Source organism: Schistocerca americana, chromosome 1 (assembly GCF_021461395.2).
Source record: "Schistocerca americana isolate TAMUIC-IGC-003095 chromosome 1, iqSchAmer2.1, whole genome shotgun sequence".
Classification (NCBI taxonomy): domain Eukaryota; kingdom Metazoa; phylum Arthropoda; class Insecta; order Orthoptera; family Acrididae; genus Schistocerca; species Schistocerca americana.
The window spans coordinates 1,248,482,851-1,248,500,580 of NC_060119.1; the positions used below are offsets into that span (position 1 = coordinate 1,248,482,851).

At 37.7% G+C, this 17,730-nt stretch overlaps 1 protein-coding gene and 1 non-coding gene across 2 annotated transcripts in view; both read right to left on the reverse strand.

Moving 5' to 3' along the window:
* Positions 1-3,505: 3,505 nt before the first annotated feature.
* On the reverse strand, positions 3,506-3,587 carry Trnas-aga. The gene has a single exon. It is a non-coding gene; the product is annotated as a tRNA-Ser (tRNA).
* Positions 3,588-13,721: 10,134 nt separating this feature from the next.
* Positions 13,722-17,730, reverse strand: part of LOC124598582 (mucin-6-like) — a 332,175-nt gene continuing 328,166 nt past the window's right edge. The window contains exons 11-12 of the mRNA XM_047136011.1: positions 15,629-16,283; positions 13,722-15,553 (exon numbers count right to left, since the gene is read on the reverse strand). Of these exons, the coding sequence (XP_046991967.1) occupies positions 15,404-15,553; positions 15,629-16,283 (805 nt within the window). The 3' untranslated portion in view covers positions 13,722-15,403. The remainder of the gene's footprint in view (positions 15,554-15,628; positions 16,284-17,730) is intronic.

Here is a 17,730-nt window from a genome sequence, read left to right on the forward strand (position 1 = left end):
TCATGCCTACGTCTAATAATACTATAACTATCCAAATTGATTATTGGATGATTAAAGTCTCCTCCAATGATTAGAGTGTGATCAAGGAACTTATGTACCAGCAAACTCAGGTTTTCTCTAAAGTTTTTGGTTACATGAGGAGGTGAGTCTGGTGGCCGATAGAAGACACCCATTATCATTTAATGCCAACCCTTGATACTGAGTTTGCCTAAACTGCCTCACATTCAGGTTCAGTTTCTATCTTTTTGAATTTGAGTTTCTTGTCTAACCGCAATAAATACACCACCTACATTTCCCATTTCTCTACTCTTTCGGTATATGCATAAGTTTTCCTGAGAGATCTCCCTACTGTCAACTTTGGGTTTTAACCAGCTTTCTGTGCCAAATATTATGGTAGCTTCAGTGCTTTTTAGGAGTGTTTCAAACTCTGGCACTTTGTTCTGAATGCTTTGGCAGTTGATCACTAGGATTTTAAACTCTCACCTGCAGGAGGCATTTCTTTGGATCTTACAGTGATACTTCAGGGTTTCCTGCAACTATCATTATCTGCGTGTGACGGAGAGTCGCCTAATCTAAGAAATGCTTGTGTGCACCCCACACACAATCAGCTACTTGGGTAGGTGCCCATGTTGTGTGGTGCACATCTGACTCGTTTAAGGGGACCCTACAACTCTCACCCATGTGGTGCATGTCTAGGAAGTCACAGCCTAGCCTAGCTTATCACAGGACCCTCATTGTCTCTGGTTCAAGCCTTCACACACAATCAGCTACTTGGGTAGGTGCCCATGTTGTGTGGTGCACATCTGACTCGTTTAAGGGGACCCTACAACTCTCACCCATGTGGTGCATGTCTAGGAAGTCACAGCCTAGCCTAGCTTATCACAGGACCCTCATTGTCTCTGGTTCAAGCCTTCCTCTCAACCCAGAACCAGGGAGCCACGATGTGTTCTGGTGACAATGCTGCAGATTGTGACCTTCATTGAAACACTGTGAGCAAGGCTGATATTCTCAACCCATTTTTCTAGTCATTGGAATGGTCCAAGTATGACTTCAGAGCCCACTTGATAGGCATCATTTGTTACAGTGTGCACAACAATCTGTAGTTGGTTGCCCCCTGTTTCCTGAATGGCTGCCAGAATAGCCTTTCAAGATGCTGAATGAGGCCTCCAGGCATACACACTGAGTGCTCCTGGTGTGCCTTCCTATCCCTGCCATTTCCCTAAGGCGTATCATAATTTGCCATACTTTTGAACTGTCTTATGATTAAACAGACCCATAACTCTTTGCTTTTGCTGTCCATTGACATGGGACACAGCAGGTTTTCCAACAGATGAAGCTAGTTCTACTGGCTCAGTTTTGGTTTCAGTAGAAGACAGCACCTCAAACCTGTTGGTTAGTTGGATGAGTGTAACATCCTGTGTTTTCCCTGATCTCAGTCTCCCATGTGCAGGATGCCTAGATCCATCATTGACACATCTGTCATGGTCAAGTGGGCGAGCAATAATGGAGCTTGTATTTCCTGCAGGAAAGTCAGTATCCACAGGAGAGGATAGTACCATAGGTATTTTTGGTACCTGTGGTACATAACTTTTGGTAGCACTCACAAGACACACATTCACAGCAACTTCTAATTGTCTGACAGTAGTCAGAGTGATTTCCAGGTGCTTATGAATAGCAACAAACTCATCCCTTGCCTAATAACAACAAACACAGTGGGTCTGCATTATGCTAGATGCAGTTTTCTATGGAACAGTAAACAATACCTTATGCCCAGTACATTTTTTTCTTCAATAGTAAACAAGTTCCTTTATACTAAGCTTGCTGAACACACTTCCCCAGTTAAATTTCACATGGTCCTGTTCCAAATCTCATGCCACTTTTCCTGATGTTGACCTTCCCTTACTAAGGGTTAGCTATACCTTTCTATTCACAGTAAACCTAAAAACAAACCAGAGTACTCACATTTTGACAGTTGCCATCTTTCCATGCCAAACATGGCATTGGAGCCAAATGTATTTGTTCAGATACAGACTCTTTACACCAGAGCACCACCATTCACAACTCAGCCTTCACTGTATGTAATTATCCCACCATCCTAGTTCAAAAGTTGATATCTTGTGTTGTCATGGCCAATCCTGGTCCTATTGTTCCACCCAGAAAACAGCTTAGTAGTATGCCTCTTGTTACTCAGTTCTGCCATGGTGTTGAAAATATTAATCAGTTACTTCAACAGCTTGAGCATATGCACTGCTTCCCTACTCCCGCATACTTACTGCTTCTCCCATTTCTACCACTCCCCTCAGCTTGCAGTCACTGCTGCCACCACTTCTTGAGCTAGCCTAGCAGCTGCCAACGAGGGGCAGGGAGGCATGAGGAGTGGTTTGTTTGGATCTCATTCTCAGAGATTGTTGGCTCAGCAGCCAGAAATGGCGGTCATGTGTGCATGAGTTGTGTCTGACTGATTGTGTGAATGTGTGTGTGCTTTCATTTTCTGACAAAGGCTAAGGTCAAAGATTTAGTTGTGAGTGTGTGATTGTCTTTTCTATGAGCTTGTCTGCAGCTCAGCGATCATCTTCACGGTGAGATGCTACCTATTCGCATTAATGTTGATTCTCAGAGTAATTGTGTAAGTTATCTGTAGCATGGATTGATCACCGTGGGCTCATTTTGTCAACATGGAGTCTGTGACACTTGACTAGCTGGCCACACAATTGAACTTCCATGATGGGTCAAAACCGCAGACCGTTTCTATTGGTATCTCTGATGGTTTGGGACCTGCCAACCTTAAGCTCATCATTTCTCACTAATGTGCAGGCCCTGTCCCTTGGGTCTAGTCTCACTGATCTGTCCACAGGCTGGGTCTGTTTGTGTGTGGCGTAATCTGGTGGATTTTCATGGTTTATCCATGGTCACAGGACTGCAGTGCTCCTCAGCAGGGCAGAGGCCACAGACAATGGATTTCAGGAATTGCGACTGTCTGACTGCAAGTACATTGTATAGAACCAAGATTTTATTGGTGGTCACCTATATTTATTGTTTACACAACCGTTCCCCGCCTTATACACTTCTTTCGAGAGGCCTACTTTTTTCTGAGCTTACTTCTGAAATCAGTGAAGGTATTTTAAATATGTCTTGAGACTCCAAGGAAATGCATACTTTTGTCACCAAATGTGTTTTGTTTTATTGAAATAAAATAACATCAGTGGTCTTAATGAAACACATACACCACTTGGCTTGCTTTCTCCATCTAAAAACAGTTCATTACAAAAAATGTTAATGTTGGTACTTAAGATTTTTGCTCACACATTTAGAAATACAGAAGTCCTTACATTCTCTCTCTCTCTCTCTCTCTCTCTCTCTCTCTCTCTCTCTCTCTCTCACACACACTTTTTCTCTCTTTGTCAACTTAAAATTCACAAGCATCTCGAATGCAATGTTTCCCACGTATTCGCTCATTTCACGGTTCCGTTGGAGATGCTCTTCACCTCTTGACACAAAAATGAAACGCAGTCGGTAGGACTCGAACCTACGTTCCCAGAGGGAATCGGATTTCTAGTCAGACGCCTTAACCACTCGGCCAAGACTGCCGGTCGCAGAAGCGTCTCTTGAGAAGTGAAACTGCTCCTTTTAAAGCAACCTGATGGCAGAAAACGACATGGCCTCACTCGTTTCTGTAGTGCTTCCGTGGCCAGCACAGTAGCCGTTACGACTTACCCTTGAGATCTCAAAATTTCTCAGGGAATAATGCTAAAACTTATCTGGAAATCAGTGAAATACAGGGAATTTCACTTGGAGTAACTTTGGCAACCATGCTGAAGCATCCCCCTACCATGACCTGCACTATCCCTGTAACTGACAGAACATATGCTATCAAAGGGAGAGCCACATGGGAAAGGCAAGCTATGTACCAGTTGCCAGCAGTTATGTAAACTCTATTCAACCTTTTATATTGTTATGACTACTACCAAGTTATCTCTAAGGGCTAATGGTGTATACTGACAACACACTATATCGTTCGTTTTGCAGAGTCGACTCTACAACCATACATGCCATGTGGATTCTCTCTCCTGACACCAGTTTCTCAGTGCCTCATGGGTGGGAACTGACTTTACAACAAGTGCTTGGCTCTTGTAAAGTTACATTAATTTCTGTGGTCTCACCATTTCTGTCCACTCTGTATGCCCTTCTCCCTCCCACTCATCTGTCTGTCATGTCCATGTGTAATGCTCTTTACTTTCCAGTCTTACTGATTCTGTCACATTGCTTTTCAGTGACCCATTTAGTTTATTACCCAGTCTTTCATCTTTAAGTTCTCAGATTTCTAAATCTTGTCCAGTGCCATCTTTCTTTGTCATCCAGTGACCTGGTGTCCTGGATGTCTTTTCTGTAACCCAGCAGTCCTTTTCCTTAATCCATCTTCCCTCCTCTTCAACCCTTTTGCCAGAAAGAGCCACTGGCTCCAAAAGTACACATGTTTGCAAATTTTTTGTGTGTTTTACCCTTCTGTTGCTTGGTTAGTAGATTTTTATCTACCCATACTATATTTTCAAAGACTCAACAATTAAAAAAATAAATTTACTTATACCTAGACAGTGATCAGTGGACATGTACTGGATAATGTGCCATGTATGAAGTTCCTAGGCATCCATAAGGCTAATAAACTAAACTGCATCTGTATGTGGGTAAGTTATGCAATACACTCGGTTCTACATGCATTACACTTAGATATATCTTTCATTGTGTTGATGTGCTGATGCAGTTGTTAAGCATACTTTCACTCAGCACTGTTTTACTGTGGAAGAACATTAATGACCACAATGTCATGTGCCCTTAGGCGAAAAAATTACAACAACCTACCTTGAACAGAACTGTAAAGGCAGAATTTTATTCTTGACATGCACCTAATATCTGTTACCACAGTTTCCCCCAATAGCTGCACATTCTTTCCCAATTCAGTGCACAGAGAATATTAAATTATGAAATTTGTATTCAAAATTCTGGATATAAATACACATTTCGACAATTTTAATATGCATACAAAATCTATTGCACAAACACATTTTTGTAAACATATAGGTTTTTCAAGAATTTCTTCACAACATTTTAATACATTTCTTCATAAATTAACATCTCTTTTAAGATATTGAGAAACATTTAACATCAATATTTTTTAAATTCTTTTGATTTGATTCCACACTCGGCTGATCTGAGCAAACTGTTATAAAACCACTTTTAAAAACAGCCTTCTACACAGTAAAGAACTCACAAATAGCAATGGCAAAGCTGCTGCTATTTTTTCACAAAACAAAGACTTTTAGCACATATAGCAGCAGTTTTTTTATACTTTTATAAACACACAATCTGCACATGTTTGTGTAGTGTGAATAGGTCGGTAGCCTCTTCATCGTTAAAAATATGAATGTTAAAATAGTTTGAAATATATTTTGTAGGAAGAGAACTTTAAATTTTCTCTTTTGACAATAGATATTGTATTTACTAACTTCAATTCCTTTCAGAATTCATGCAAAATAATAATCTTAAACTTATATTTTCCTTACATGTAATATAAGTCTTTCAAGAAAATATCTTGTTTCTTTTCTTTTGTTTAACAAAATTTACTACCATTTTTCTTTTATGGCTTTTTGGAACTGCCTGTTTTGAATATTAAGTAGATCATATTTTCTACACACCTGCTCACTCTTGTTGTGAGTAATTTACAGTGGATGAGGTATTTACTATGAATCATATGAGATCCTAATCCCATAATGAATAGTGATTTAACCCAATGCTTTATACAGAGACTAGAATGAACTATTAAATTTTCAGCTGAAGATAGTGCCAACAATTGACTACAGATGGATGTCGAAGAAATTGTGTAATTTTGTAGAGGCACGATGTTGTTATGTGAGAATGTAGCTCAGTGAATTTGTTAGCTGTGGCTTTATTTAGCATGAAAGAATTACTCTGTCTTGCACAGTAAGAAAACCTATGGGCCTTTCAGTCTAATTAATAATTTGTTGTGATCTAGCCCTTATGAACAGAAAAACAGTATGTACATGGGATTCTGGTGGTCTGTACATAATCAAAAGCCTTCGAATTGAATGTAAAGCCATGCTTGAATAAGTAAATTTATGTCTTTCTTGGTTAAAGGAAGTTTGGAGAAACAATTTTTTTGGTGCCCAGTCTTGTGGAAGCACTAAGAAAATGTAATGATGGTATTTATATTCAAGAATGCTCCTTTAAGAAATGCAAATGGATATGTTGCCAAAGTTGTCATAACTGAATCTTTAAATGCAAGTTGGTTCTTTAACATTCATATTGTAATTAACTTGATTTAAACGAAAGTACTGATATATCAGTGAAAGTACTGATCTGTATGAATAAAAATAGAAAATTAGTTAGACTAATAATAATGATGAGACTATGATTTGCTGACACATGATGGCAGTGTGAAATGTTGCAAATAAAATATGATGTACTTAGATCAGCTGTACACAAGATTGAAAGATTTTCAAAGTTTCTCTGTGACATGCAGGAAAAGTAACCGAGTGTAAATGTAATTAATTCATTAAATAGAATAAATGAGTCTCAAGGGTGAACCATGCAAAAGGGAAAATGTAAAACACAGAGAAAAACAAAAGTTGTATGATTAATTAAAGGCTGAAAAATAAAATTAAAGTAACATTGATCTGGCAAAAAGGCATTTGGAGACATATCTTCACATGAAGAAGCTGGCAGTTGAGAATGAGATATGTGGTTAATTATTATTGTGTGAGGTCATGTGCAATTTCAGTGAGGGTTAAAAAAGTTGTCACCAACTAATTTTTGATATATCAGTGACAGAAGAAAGTATTCAGGCAACTGAAAAAGAATACTGTGCACTCACGTTTCACATCCTTCAGATTAAAACACTGCACTTTTTCTCTTTGGTAAATGAAACAACCATGCCTCTCTTCCATTCTTGAATACTTAACTGTTATCACACATTTCGTACAGTGTTTGTATCTCAGATATTGAGAATGGAGAGAATAATTTTGTGTTTGCATCTTTGTATAACATTCTCTTTGTGTTAAAACCACATCACATTTGAGTAGAAACTCAGACGTCCAAAGAATTGCTCCATTTTCATTGACAGTCTTCTCCTGATGATGAAGACTGTGCACATTTTTAAGAGCTTGAGTTGTTGCTATGTATGTGGTTTAACACTAATGGGTTTTCATATTGCTATTGCTGAGCATCCTTCTCCAGAGCTGACAGACAGAAACAGAAATACACACAAACACACACACACACACACACACACACACACACACACACAAATATCAAAAATTAGTTGGTGACAACTTTTTTAACCCTCACTGAAATTGCACATGACCTCACACATTAATAATTAACCACATGTCTCATTCTCAATTGCCAGCTTCTTCCTGTGAAGATATATCTCCATATGCCCTTTGCCAGGATAATGTTAATTTTATTTTTCAGCCTTTAATTAAGCATAAAACTTTTGTTTTTCTCTGTGTTTTACATTTTCCCTTTTGCATGATTCACCCTAGAGACTCATTTATTCTATTTAATGAATTAATTACATTTACACTCAGTTACTTTTTCTGTGTGTCACAGAGAAACTTTGAAAATCTTTCAGTCTTATGTACAGCTGATCAAGTACATCATATTTTATTTACATTTCACACTGCCATCATGTGTCACCAAATCATAGTCTCATCATTATTATTAGTCTAACTAACAGGGGGAAGGTGGGATATGCTCAGCTACACTTTTTGGAGTGGGCTTAACAATGAATAAGAAAATATGAGGTAAGCTACTATGGACTGCGTAGTGAACACATTATCTTAACCAAGGTAAACACAAAGCCCGTGCCTACCACAGTTGTACAAGTCTATATGCCAACTAGCTGCACAGATGATGAAGAGATTGAAGAAATATATGATGACAGAAAAGAAATTATTCAGATAGTTAAAGGAGACGAAAATTTAATTCTGATGGGGGACTGGAATTCAATAGCAGTAAAAGGAAGAGAATAACAGGGGAAGCAGCCTGGTGGAATTTTGCACAGAGCATAATTTAATCATCGCTAACACTTAGTTTAAGAATCATTAAAGAAGGTTATATACGTGGAAGAGATCTGGAGGCACAGGAAGATTTCATATTGATTATGTAATGGTTAGACAGAGATTTATGAACCAGATTTTAAATTGTAAGACATTTCCAGGTGCAGATGTGGACCCTAACCACAATTTATCGGCTATGAACTGTAGAATTTGCGAAAAGATAGGAAATTAAGGAAATGCGACCTGGATAAGTTGAAAGAACCAGAGGTGTTTGAGAGTTTCAGAGGAAGCGTTAGGCAGCAATTGACTAGAATATGGGAAAGGAATGCAGTAGAAGATGAATATGCAGCTTTAAGAGATGAAATAGTGAAGGCAACAGAGGATCAAGTATGTAAAAATACAAGGACTAGTAGAAATCCTTAGATAACACAAGAGATATTGAATTTAATTGATGCAAAAAAAGATTTTAAAATGTAGCAAATGAAACAGGTGAAAGGGAATAAAAAGTCTAACAACAGATTGACAGGAAGTGCGAAATGTCTAAATAGAAATGGCTAGAGGACAAATGTAAAGATTTAGAAACATTTTTCACTAGGGGAAAGATAGATACCCCATAAGGGAAAATTAAAGAGGTCTTTGGGGAAAAGAGAAGCAGCTGTATGAATATCAAGGGCTGAGATGGAAAACCAGTCCTAAACAAAGAAGGGAAAGCTGAAAGGTGGAAGGAATATATAGAGGGTCTATACAATGGAGATGAACTTGAAGGAAATGTTATAGAAAGGGAAGTAGACGTAGATGAAAGATGAGTGGGGATATATGGTACTGAAAGAAGAATTTGACAGAACTCATGAAAGATCTAAGTTGAAACAAGGTCCTGGTGGTAGACAACATTTCATCAGAACTATTGATAGTCTTGCGAGAGCCAGCCATGACAAAACTCTTCCATCTGGTTTACAAGATGCATGAGACAGGCAAAATACCCTCAGATTTCAAGAAGAATATAGTAATTCCAATTCCAGTGAACACAGTTGTTGATAGGTGTGAAAATTAGCAAATTATCTGTTTAATAAGTCATGGTTGCAAAATACAGACTCTTTACAGAAGAATGGAAAAATTGGTAGAAGCTACTCTTGGGGAAGATCAGTTTGGATTCTGGAGAAATGTAGGAACTCGCAAGGCAATATTGACCCTACAACTTCTCTTAGAAGATGGGTCAAGGAAGGGAAAACCTACATTTACAGCATTTGTAGACTTAGAGAAAGCTTTCGGCAGTGTTGACTGGAATACTTGCTTTGAAATTCTGAAGGTTACAGGGGTAAAATGCAAGGATCGAAAGGCTATTTACAACTTCTACAGAAACCAGACGGCAGTTATAAGAGTTGTGGGGTATGAAAGGGAGGCATTGGTTGAGAAGGGAATGAGAGACAGGGTTGTAGCTTATCCCCATTGTTATTCAATCTGTACTTTGAACAACCAGTTAAGGAAACCAGTGAAAAATTATCAGTGAAAAATTTGGAATAGGAATTAAAGTTCAGGGAGAAGAAATAAAAACTTTGAGGTTTACCAATGACATTGTAATTCTGTCAGAGATAGCAAAGGACTTGGAAGAGCAGTTAACAGAATGTACAGTGTCCTGAAAGGGTGACTTTAGATGAACATCAACAAAAGCGAAACAATTATAATGAATGTAGTCGAACGAAATCAGGTGATGGTAAGGAAATAAGATTAGGAAAAGGGCTGCTTAAAGTAGTAGATGAGTTTTGCTATTTGGGCAGCAAGATAACTGACAGTGGCCGAAGTAGAGAAGATATAAAATGAAGACTGGCAGCAGCAAAGTCAGTTCTGAATAAAAGAAATTTGTTAACATCAAACATAGGTTTAAGTGTTAGGAAGTCTTTTCTGAAGGTGTGTAGACATGTGTGGAAGTGAAATGTATGATAAACAGTTTACACAATAAGAAAACATAAGCTTTCAAAATGTTGTGCCACAGAAGAATGTTGAAGATTAGATGGGTAGATCATGTAACTAATGAGGAGGCACTAAATAGAAATGAGGAGACAAGAAATTTGTGGCACAGCTTGTCCAAAAGAAGAAGTCAGTTGATAGCTTACATTCTGAGACATTAAGGGATCACCAGATTAGTATTGGAGGGAAGTGTGTGTGTGTGTGTGTAGGGGGGGGGGGGGGGGTTGAACATCATAGAGGAGACATGAGATCAATACAGTAAGTAGACTCAGAAGGAAGTAGGTTGCAGAAGTTATTCAGAAATTAAGAGGCTCACACTGGATAGAGTAGCATGGAGAGCTGCATCAAACCAGTCTTTGGACTGAAGACCACATCACCACCACCAGCAACAACAACTACTTTTTCCAATCTGGCTACATTATCTCAACAATGCACCCTATCAGGCCAGTAGCACAGCTTCACTGATGCAATTTAGCCCTTCAGGACAATGTAGCTGTCTGTGTTTTTGTTAGTACACTCTGAAGGAGGACATTAGTAACAATTTCATTCTTCTTTGTTTGCCTATTGACCACTCACTGCCACTGCTATACAATGAGTGTTACCGTTATTACCTTCAGCACTTATATTAACGTAGAGTTTGATGACATACAAATCAACAAAATCAAACAATCTTGAACATACATTCTATAAAGATATTGCTTGACACATTTAAAGGTATAAACAATGAACAAAAAGAATAAAACATTGCCCATTGGAGGAAATTAATTGGTTATTTTTGTTAAATTTAGCATCCTGTGCCATGATGTATGTCAGTTATGGGATCTCCCACTCTGTTCACATTTCCCATGTACTCTGGTAAGCAACATTCTCTGAAATATTATTCCATATCTATCACACATTTCTGTGCATATTCAGCATGATACCACTTTTATTTATTCATTTACACACAGTATAAAATAAAGCAGATTGAGATGTACCAAAAGGATTCAGATTGGCATTATGCATGATTCAAAATAAAGTTATTGGTGAATGGAGGCAGTATTTGATTTGCATCTGTCATAGAAATTAATTGGTGAAGATAGTATGCTACAATCACCAAGCAGCTATAGCTTCGTGAAATGCTGTCAGTCTTTGGCAGATTAAAAATGTGTCCCAGACTGGGACTCAAACCTGGGACCTTTTATGGGCAAGTGCTCCTCTAACTGGGCTAACCAAGAACAACTCATGACTTGCCCTCAAACTATTTTTGTTACTTCATGAGTGTACAAGAATAATGATTTTACAAAGGATTAAGTTATAAAAGTTCACTCTTTACATCAGCAGAGAGGACATAAATATCTTGCTTGTCAGTAGTTTTAGTGGAAAAGTGGTTGGTCGGAATACACAAATGCAGATGCTGTGTCCTGAGATATAAAAACATTTGTCTTTGAAAACATGCAGTAACAGAGCAGGGAATAACTTTTTGTTAGATCACTCCAGTAGAAAAATAAGTGCCCTTCTATTCTCTTGGTACTGTTAGGAAGAGGACACTACTAACACCATAAAGTGGATAAGAGCATGTTGTGACTGACTGTTAGAAAAAAAAAGAAATATTCTACTAAAAAATTAACAATGCCCTCCACTCAGAAGGTGGCATAGCAGTCATAAACCAAAATTAATGTTACCCACTCATTAACCGAGACTTTCAGGTAACAAGTAATATGAAGAATGTGCGAGTGTAAGCAGATTAATGTAACAAATGACTTGTCTCCATGTTCTGGTTTAAGGAACAGCTAATCCAATGACCTCAGGATACAGTACCATGTTTTTCCATGTGGCAGACTTGTAGACCATAGTCTAGCCACATTATACAGATCAGCCTTTATATACATCATATTCAGCTTGTAGCTTCCATTTTTTACTTTCGTATATCATGATCAGTGCACAAGAAAGGAAAAAATGAATAAATTGAACTTAAATAATACTATCAACAGCTGCAATTTATGATTTTCTTCCTTTTGTTTGACTACACATACATCTGCACTTCTTTTCATTCTAAACTTAATGACCGTCTCAATTTCCATTACACCTGAGTACAAAGCTGTGTGACAGATGATAAATCATGAATTGTTCATCCATCTGAGGAATGAGGATGTTTGTTAAACAGCAAGCTTCATATAATCTATGGCACAGTGAAGCATAATAGCACATCAGTATTTAATATTTTAATAACAGCAGAAGATGGCAAGGGAAATATTTTCTGTTGAGATCAAAAATTAAAAACAATCCAAATCTTATGAAAGGTAGGGAGATGAAGAAAGTGAGAAAAAGAATGAGAGATGAGCACCTAAACAGTATTCCATCAAAGTAACTGTATTTGATTATTTTCATGATTTACTGTTACCTTCACATCTTTAATTATTTGCCATTTACATTTTTTTGCATGTGTGTCACTCAGCTTGTGTTAATGTTTAATTATTGTTATAATGGAAGGAAACATTCCACGTGGGAAAAATTATATATAAAAACAAAGATGAGGTGACTTACCGAACAAAAGCGCTGGCAGGTCGATAGACACACAAACAAACACAAACACACACACAAAATTCAAGCTTTTGCAACAAACTGTTGCCTCATCAGGAAAGAGGGAAGGAGAGGGGAAGACGAAAGGAAGTGGGTTTTAAGGGAGAGGGTAAGGAGTCATTCCAATCCCGGGAGCGGAAAGACTTACCTTAGGGGGAAAAAAGGACAGGTATACACTCGCACACACGCACATATCCATCCACACATACAGACACAAGCAGACATTGTGTCTGTATGTGTGGATGGATATGTGCGTGTGTGCGAGTGTATACCTGTCCTTTTTTCCCCCTAAGGTAAGTCTTTCCGCTCCCGGGATTGGAATGACTCCTTACCCTCTCCCTTAAAACCCACTTCCTTTCGTCTTCCCCTCTCCTTCCCTCTTTCCTGATGAGGCAACAGTTTGTTGCAAAAGCTTGAATTTTGTGTGTGTGTTTGTGTTTGTTTGTGTGTCTATCGACCTGCCAGCGCTTTTGTTCGGTAAGTCACCTCATCTTTGTTTTTATATATAATGTTTAATTATTGTTATTCATTTGTTCTTCTGTCAGATCATTTTACTGACTTCCACATCCTTTATCAGCATAAGTCAATTTTTTTTCATTTCTTTTACAAAATCTTGTGCTTGAAATTAACAAGTTCCCTTTGTCTGACATCTTTCGAGTCTCATAGTTTATTTTGTTGCTGTAATTTGTTCACTGTTAAATGACTTGGGAATTTTTTCCATTAATATCTTTGTATGTATTGTGTTATGTTTGCCTGGAGAAAGGATTTTCTCTGGCCACAAATGGTAGCTACTTCTATCAGCTTTGTTGTTAGGATACTTGATATTATATTAGTGCAAGAATTGTTACAGGAGTATAGTGTCATAATGTGCAGATGGTGCAGGTACAGAATGCAACAATTTGTCCCTAACACTCAATGGAGCAGGTTGTTCTTTATACAATCACATGGTTTAATACTTGAAGTCTGAAGTAGATAATATATTAGTATCAGTCTTTTGACAGATAGAAATACATTGTCATAAAAATATATTATCTAAAGAAACAATTTATAAGATTACACAATGAAATATTAAGATTTCAGTAAACTCTTTTTTATAAGTACAAAATTTGTTTTTGAGCATTTTTATTTATTATTACTGCTAAGCAGCAGTGAATACAAATAGCAGATGATAAAAATGCTGTAATTTTCATCATGTTGATACTACTAGAAAAATTCTCTACTTCAGTCTGCACACAAATGGGTAACTTTCCTCTCTGAGAAGTGTTGCTTTCATACTTCAGTCTTTATACATATAGGTAACTTCCCTCATTGAGTGTTGCTGGAATACATAACTTTAACACAATGTCAAGTTACATACATGATCTTTGTAATTTTCAGAATGAACCAAGTAAAATTCTTCACACAGAACAATAATGCTAACTTCTGTCAGTTATAAAAACAAAGTCAGTATAGAAAACAGAAAGGTAGTAAAATATAGATACATAGTAGTGTTCTTAGAAAACACCAATATTGTAACAAAACAACCACAAATGGTCAAATTTTAACTACACACAATGTTCTTCCTTAATCATTTCTTTGCCTGAAATACTGGCCTCAGAATAGAAACACGAATGTCATAAGTTTAAAGCACTTCCTTTCAACTAATAACAATATAGCATCAAAAATCTATATTACCAGTGCTGTTAACGTCAGCTCTTTTCTTTGCTACCACTATTATTCTTTTATCACAGTTTTCCTTGGGAACCATTGTTTCTAATAAGAGAAAACATTTAATTTACTTTCTTTGAAGGGCCACATACAAATCAGCTGCAGTAATTGCCTCAGACCAACAGCTTCATTGGTACTACTGTAAGCTGTAATACAAGAAAAATAACAACCAGTAATGGCACACAAAAATGCTTATGCTTCAACTCGAGCATGTTGATAGTCGCAACTATCTGTATTTCATGCTTGCTTATAAATGTGTAAAAATAATATGCTGGCTGTGTGCACATTGTAGCTGCTAGTAGGAACTGGTATGCTGATTGCCTTGAGAGATTTCTAAACATGAGTTTCATAGTAAAAATTGTTGTAGTAATGTATACAACTTGCTGTATATTGTGGGGAAATCCAGCATGTATTATAAATTAAATGTCGGGTACATTATGAGAAACAGACATCTGGGATTTAGAAAAGTTATGGAGTAAAAATAACAGTAAATGTCATCAGCAAGGCACACAGTCCTATATTATATTGCAAGGCAATGATGCCATTTAGAGTAAGTGATAATGTCCTTCAAGATCAATGTTTCTCATAATAACATCATTAGTGCCATTCTCAAAAGTTATTTTTCTGTTAATGTTTAAAAGATTTGACATCTATTAACAAAGGTGGATAATACATATCTTAAAGGGCACTGGCCCTTAATTTAATTCAGTAATGTTCTGCAATATATTTAACACATACACACACTACACACACCTAAAGACATACAACTAACACTAGTACCTTAAAAGTAATCATTCTCACTGACTTACAGTTATAAACCTGACCAGTTATGAATGATAATATGCAACTTTTCTTCAGTGCAAATATTAAAATTATTAATTCTGAAAACATCAGTCAAAAAATGAAAGCTAAAACTTAGATTTTCAAACATTTTGTAAGCACATAGCACCACATATATCTTATTAGATAATACTCTTTTTTTAGAAATGAGTCAAATAGCATTCAAAAATATAGATATGTGATGATAGAAAAATATTTTTATTACTGCTGTTTACTAATTTAGGAACTTCCTTTTAGGTTTTTAAAGATTACATGCATTACGTCTTTGATCGGCGTGTGGAATATCTACGTTTCACACCTTTCCGAGTTTGCTGAGCCTGAAATGTGGGTGATGCTGTGTCACTTGTCTCATCTGCTGTGGCTGCCACTCTCATATCTGTTGCAGATGTACTGTCAGTTGATACAGGCTGGAAAATAACCTGGGAATCAGAATTAGAGACAAATTTAGCCGACACTGTCAAATTTGCATCAGGATTACTTACACGGGTTGCCTTTCGGAGAGCATTCGCAACTGCTCTACTGTTTCTAGGTGCCACTGCTGTTAGCGGTCCATTTCTAGTATTGATACTAACAGGAACAGTAGCCATAGCTGGATCAGTTATTGCTTCAGATGAAGTACATGTATGTTTGTATGCACTGTTGTGAAGAGAAACTGGTTGAGCATGAGATGTATCATCAAGTGTAGGTATAACTTCTTGGGCACTATCACATTTACTACTAAGTGTACTGTCTGATGGAGGCTCAGTGTCCATATCTTCTTCTTTCTCAAATGATGTCCTTGATCGCCGCAGTTTTTTCCGTTTCGCTTTTGGCCCCTTGGCGTCAGGAAGTGTTTTCATTTGCACTGGAATTGGTGAGGGACTACTCTGAGGCATTTGAACAACGGGGACCAGATGAACAACTTTTGAAGTACAGTGGTCCTCATTCAGCTGTTGCATGGTCTTCGAAAGATTGGAAGCTGTTGAACCATTCATTGGGGACTGACAATACTCGGATGTTCGAGTCGTGTGGGAGGGTGGAGTTGCTGGTACATCAGGAATTTCAGACTGCTGCAGTGACACAACTGCATGGTAGGCTGCATTCAGATCTGCTTCTTCAACATCTGTGTCCTCCATTCCATCCACATTCAGATAAGATCTGAAAATATATGGAAATACAAACATCAAAATACTTTGAAATAATATACATTATGGTAACAAAAGTCATGGTTTAGCAATATACACTTATACAGATGGTGGCAGTATCGTATACTCAGGGATAAAAGGGCAGTGTATTGGTGGAGCTGTCTTTTATACCCAAGTGATTCATGTGAAAAGGTTTTTGTGTGACTGTGGCCACATGATGGGGATTAACAGACTTTGAACATGAATCATTTCAGACATCATTAGGGAAAACAGTAGTGTGGCGAGAATGCCAGATTTCATGCATTACACCTCACCGTGAACAACGTTGTGGCTGACAGCCTTCACTTAACGACCGAGAGCAAGGCTGTTTGCATAGAGTTGTCAGTGCTAACAAACAAGGAGCACTGCATGAAATAAACACAGAAATCAATTTGGGATGTACGATGAATCTATCCATTAGAGCAGTGCAGTGAAAATTGGTGTTAACGGGTTATGGTGGCAGACAATTGGCGTGAATGACTTAGCTCACAGCATGAAATTGCCTGCAGTGCCTCTCCTGGGCTTGTGAGCATATTGGTTGGATCATAGATGATGAAAACCATGGCTCAGTAAGATGAGTCCCGATTTCAGGTGGTAAGAGTTGATAGTAGGGTTCGAGTGTGGAGCAGACCCGACAAAGCCATGGACCCAAGTTGTCACCAAGGGACTGTGCAAGTTGGTGATGGCGCCATAATGGTGTGAGCTATGTTTACACAGAATGTTCAGGATCCTTTGGTCCAACTGAACCGATCATTTAGTAGGAAATGGTTATGTTCAGCTATCTAGAGACCACCTGCAGCCATTCACTGACTTTATGTTCCCAGTCAACCACGGAATTTTTATGTATAACAATGTGCCATGTCACCAGGCCACAGCTGTTTGTGATTCGTTTGAAGGACATTCTGGACAATTTGAGCAAATGATTTGGCCACCCAAATCACTTAACATGAATCCCATCAAAAATTTATGAGACGTAATTGAGAGGTCCGTTCGTGCACAAAATCCTGCAGCGACATCACTTTTGCAAATGTGGGTGGCTGTAAAGCAGCACGGTTCATTATTTCTGCAGGGGACTCGCAACAACTTGTTGAGTCCATACCATATCAAGTTGCTCCACAATGTGCCAGGCAAAACAAGGGACAGCAAATTATTAGGAGGTATCCCATGACTTCTGTCACCTCAATGTGTTTTCAGACTGTTTGAAATGTGTTTAGCATTAAATTTTCTCTTCTGTTGAAATTAAATATTTTCTTAAAAGTTAAAATTAATGGTGTGATAAACATCTTATGAAGACTATCATCAAAATTTGTGACTTAACAGGGTGGACTACTGGGCAGTTCATATTAAACTTTGCTTGTATGATTGGCACTGACAAACAACAACACATATTCTCTCATGGGTCAAATAATAAAGATATTATT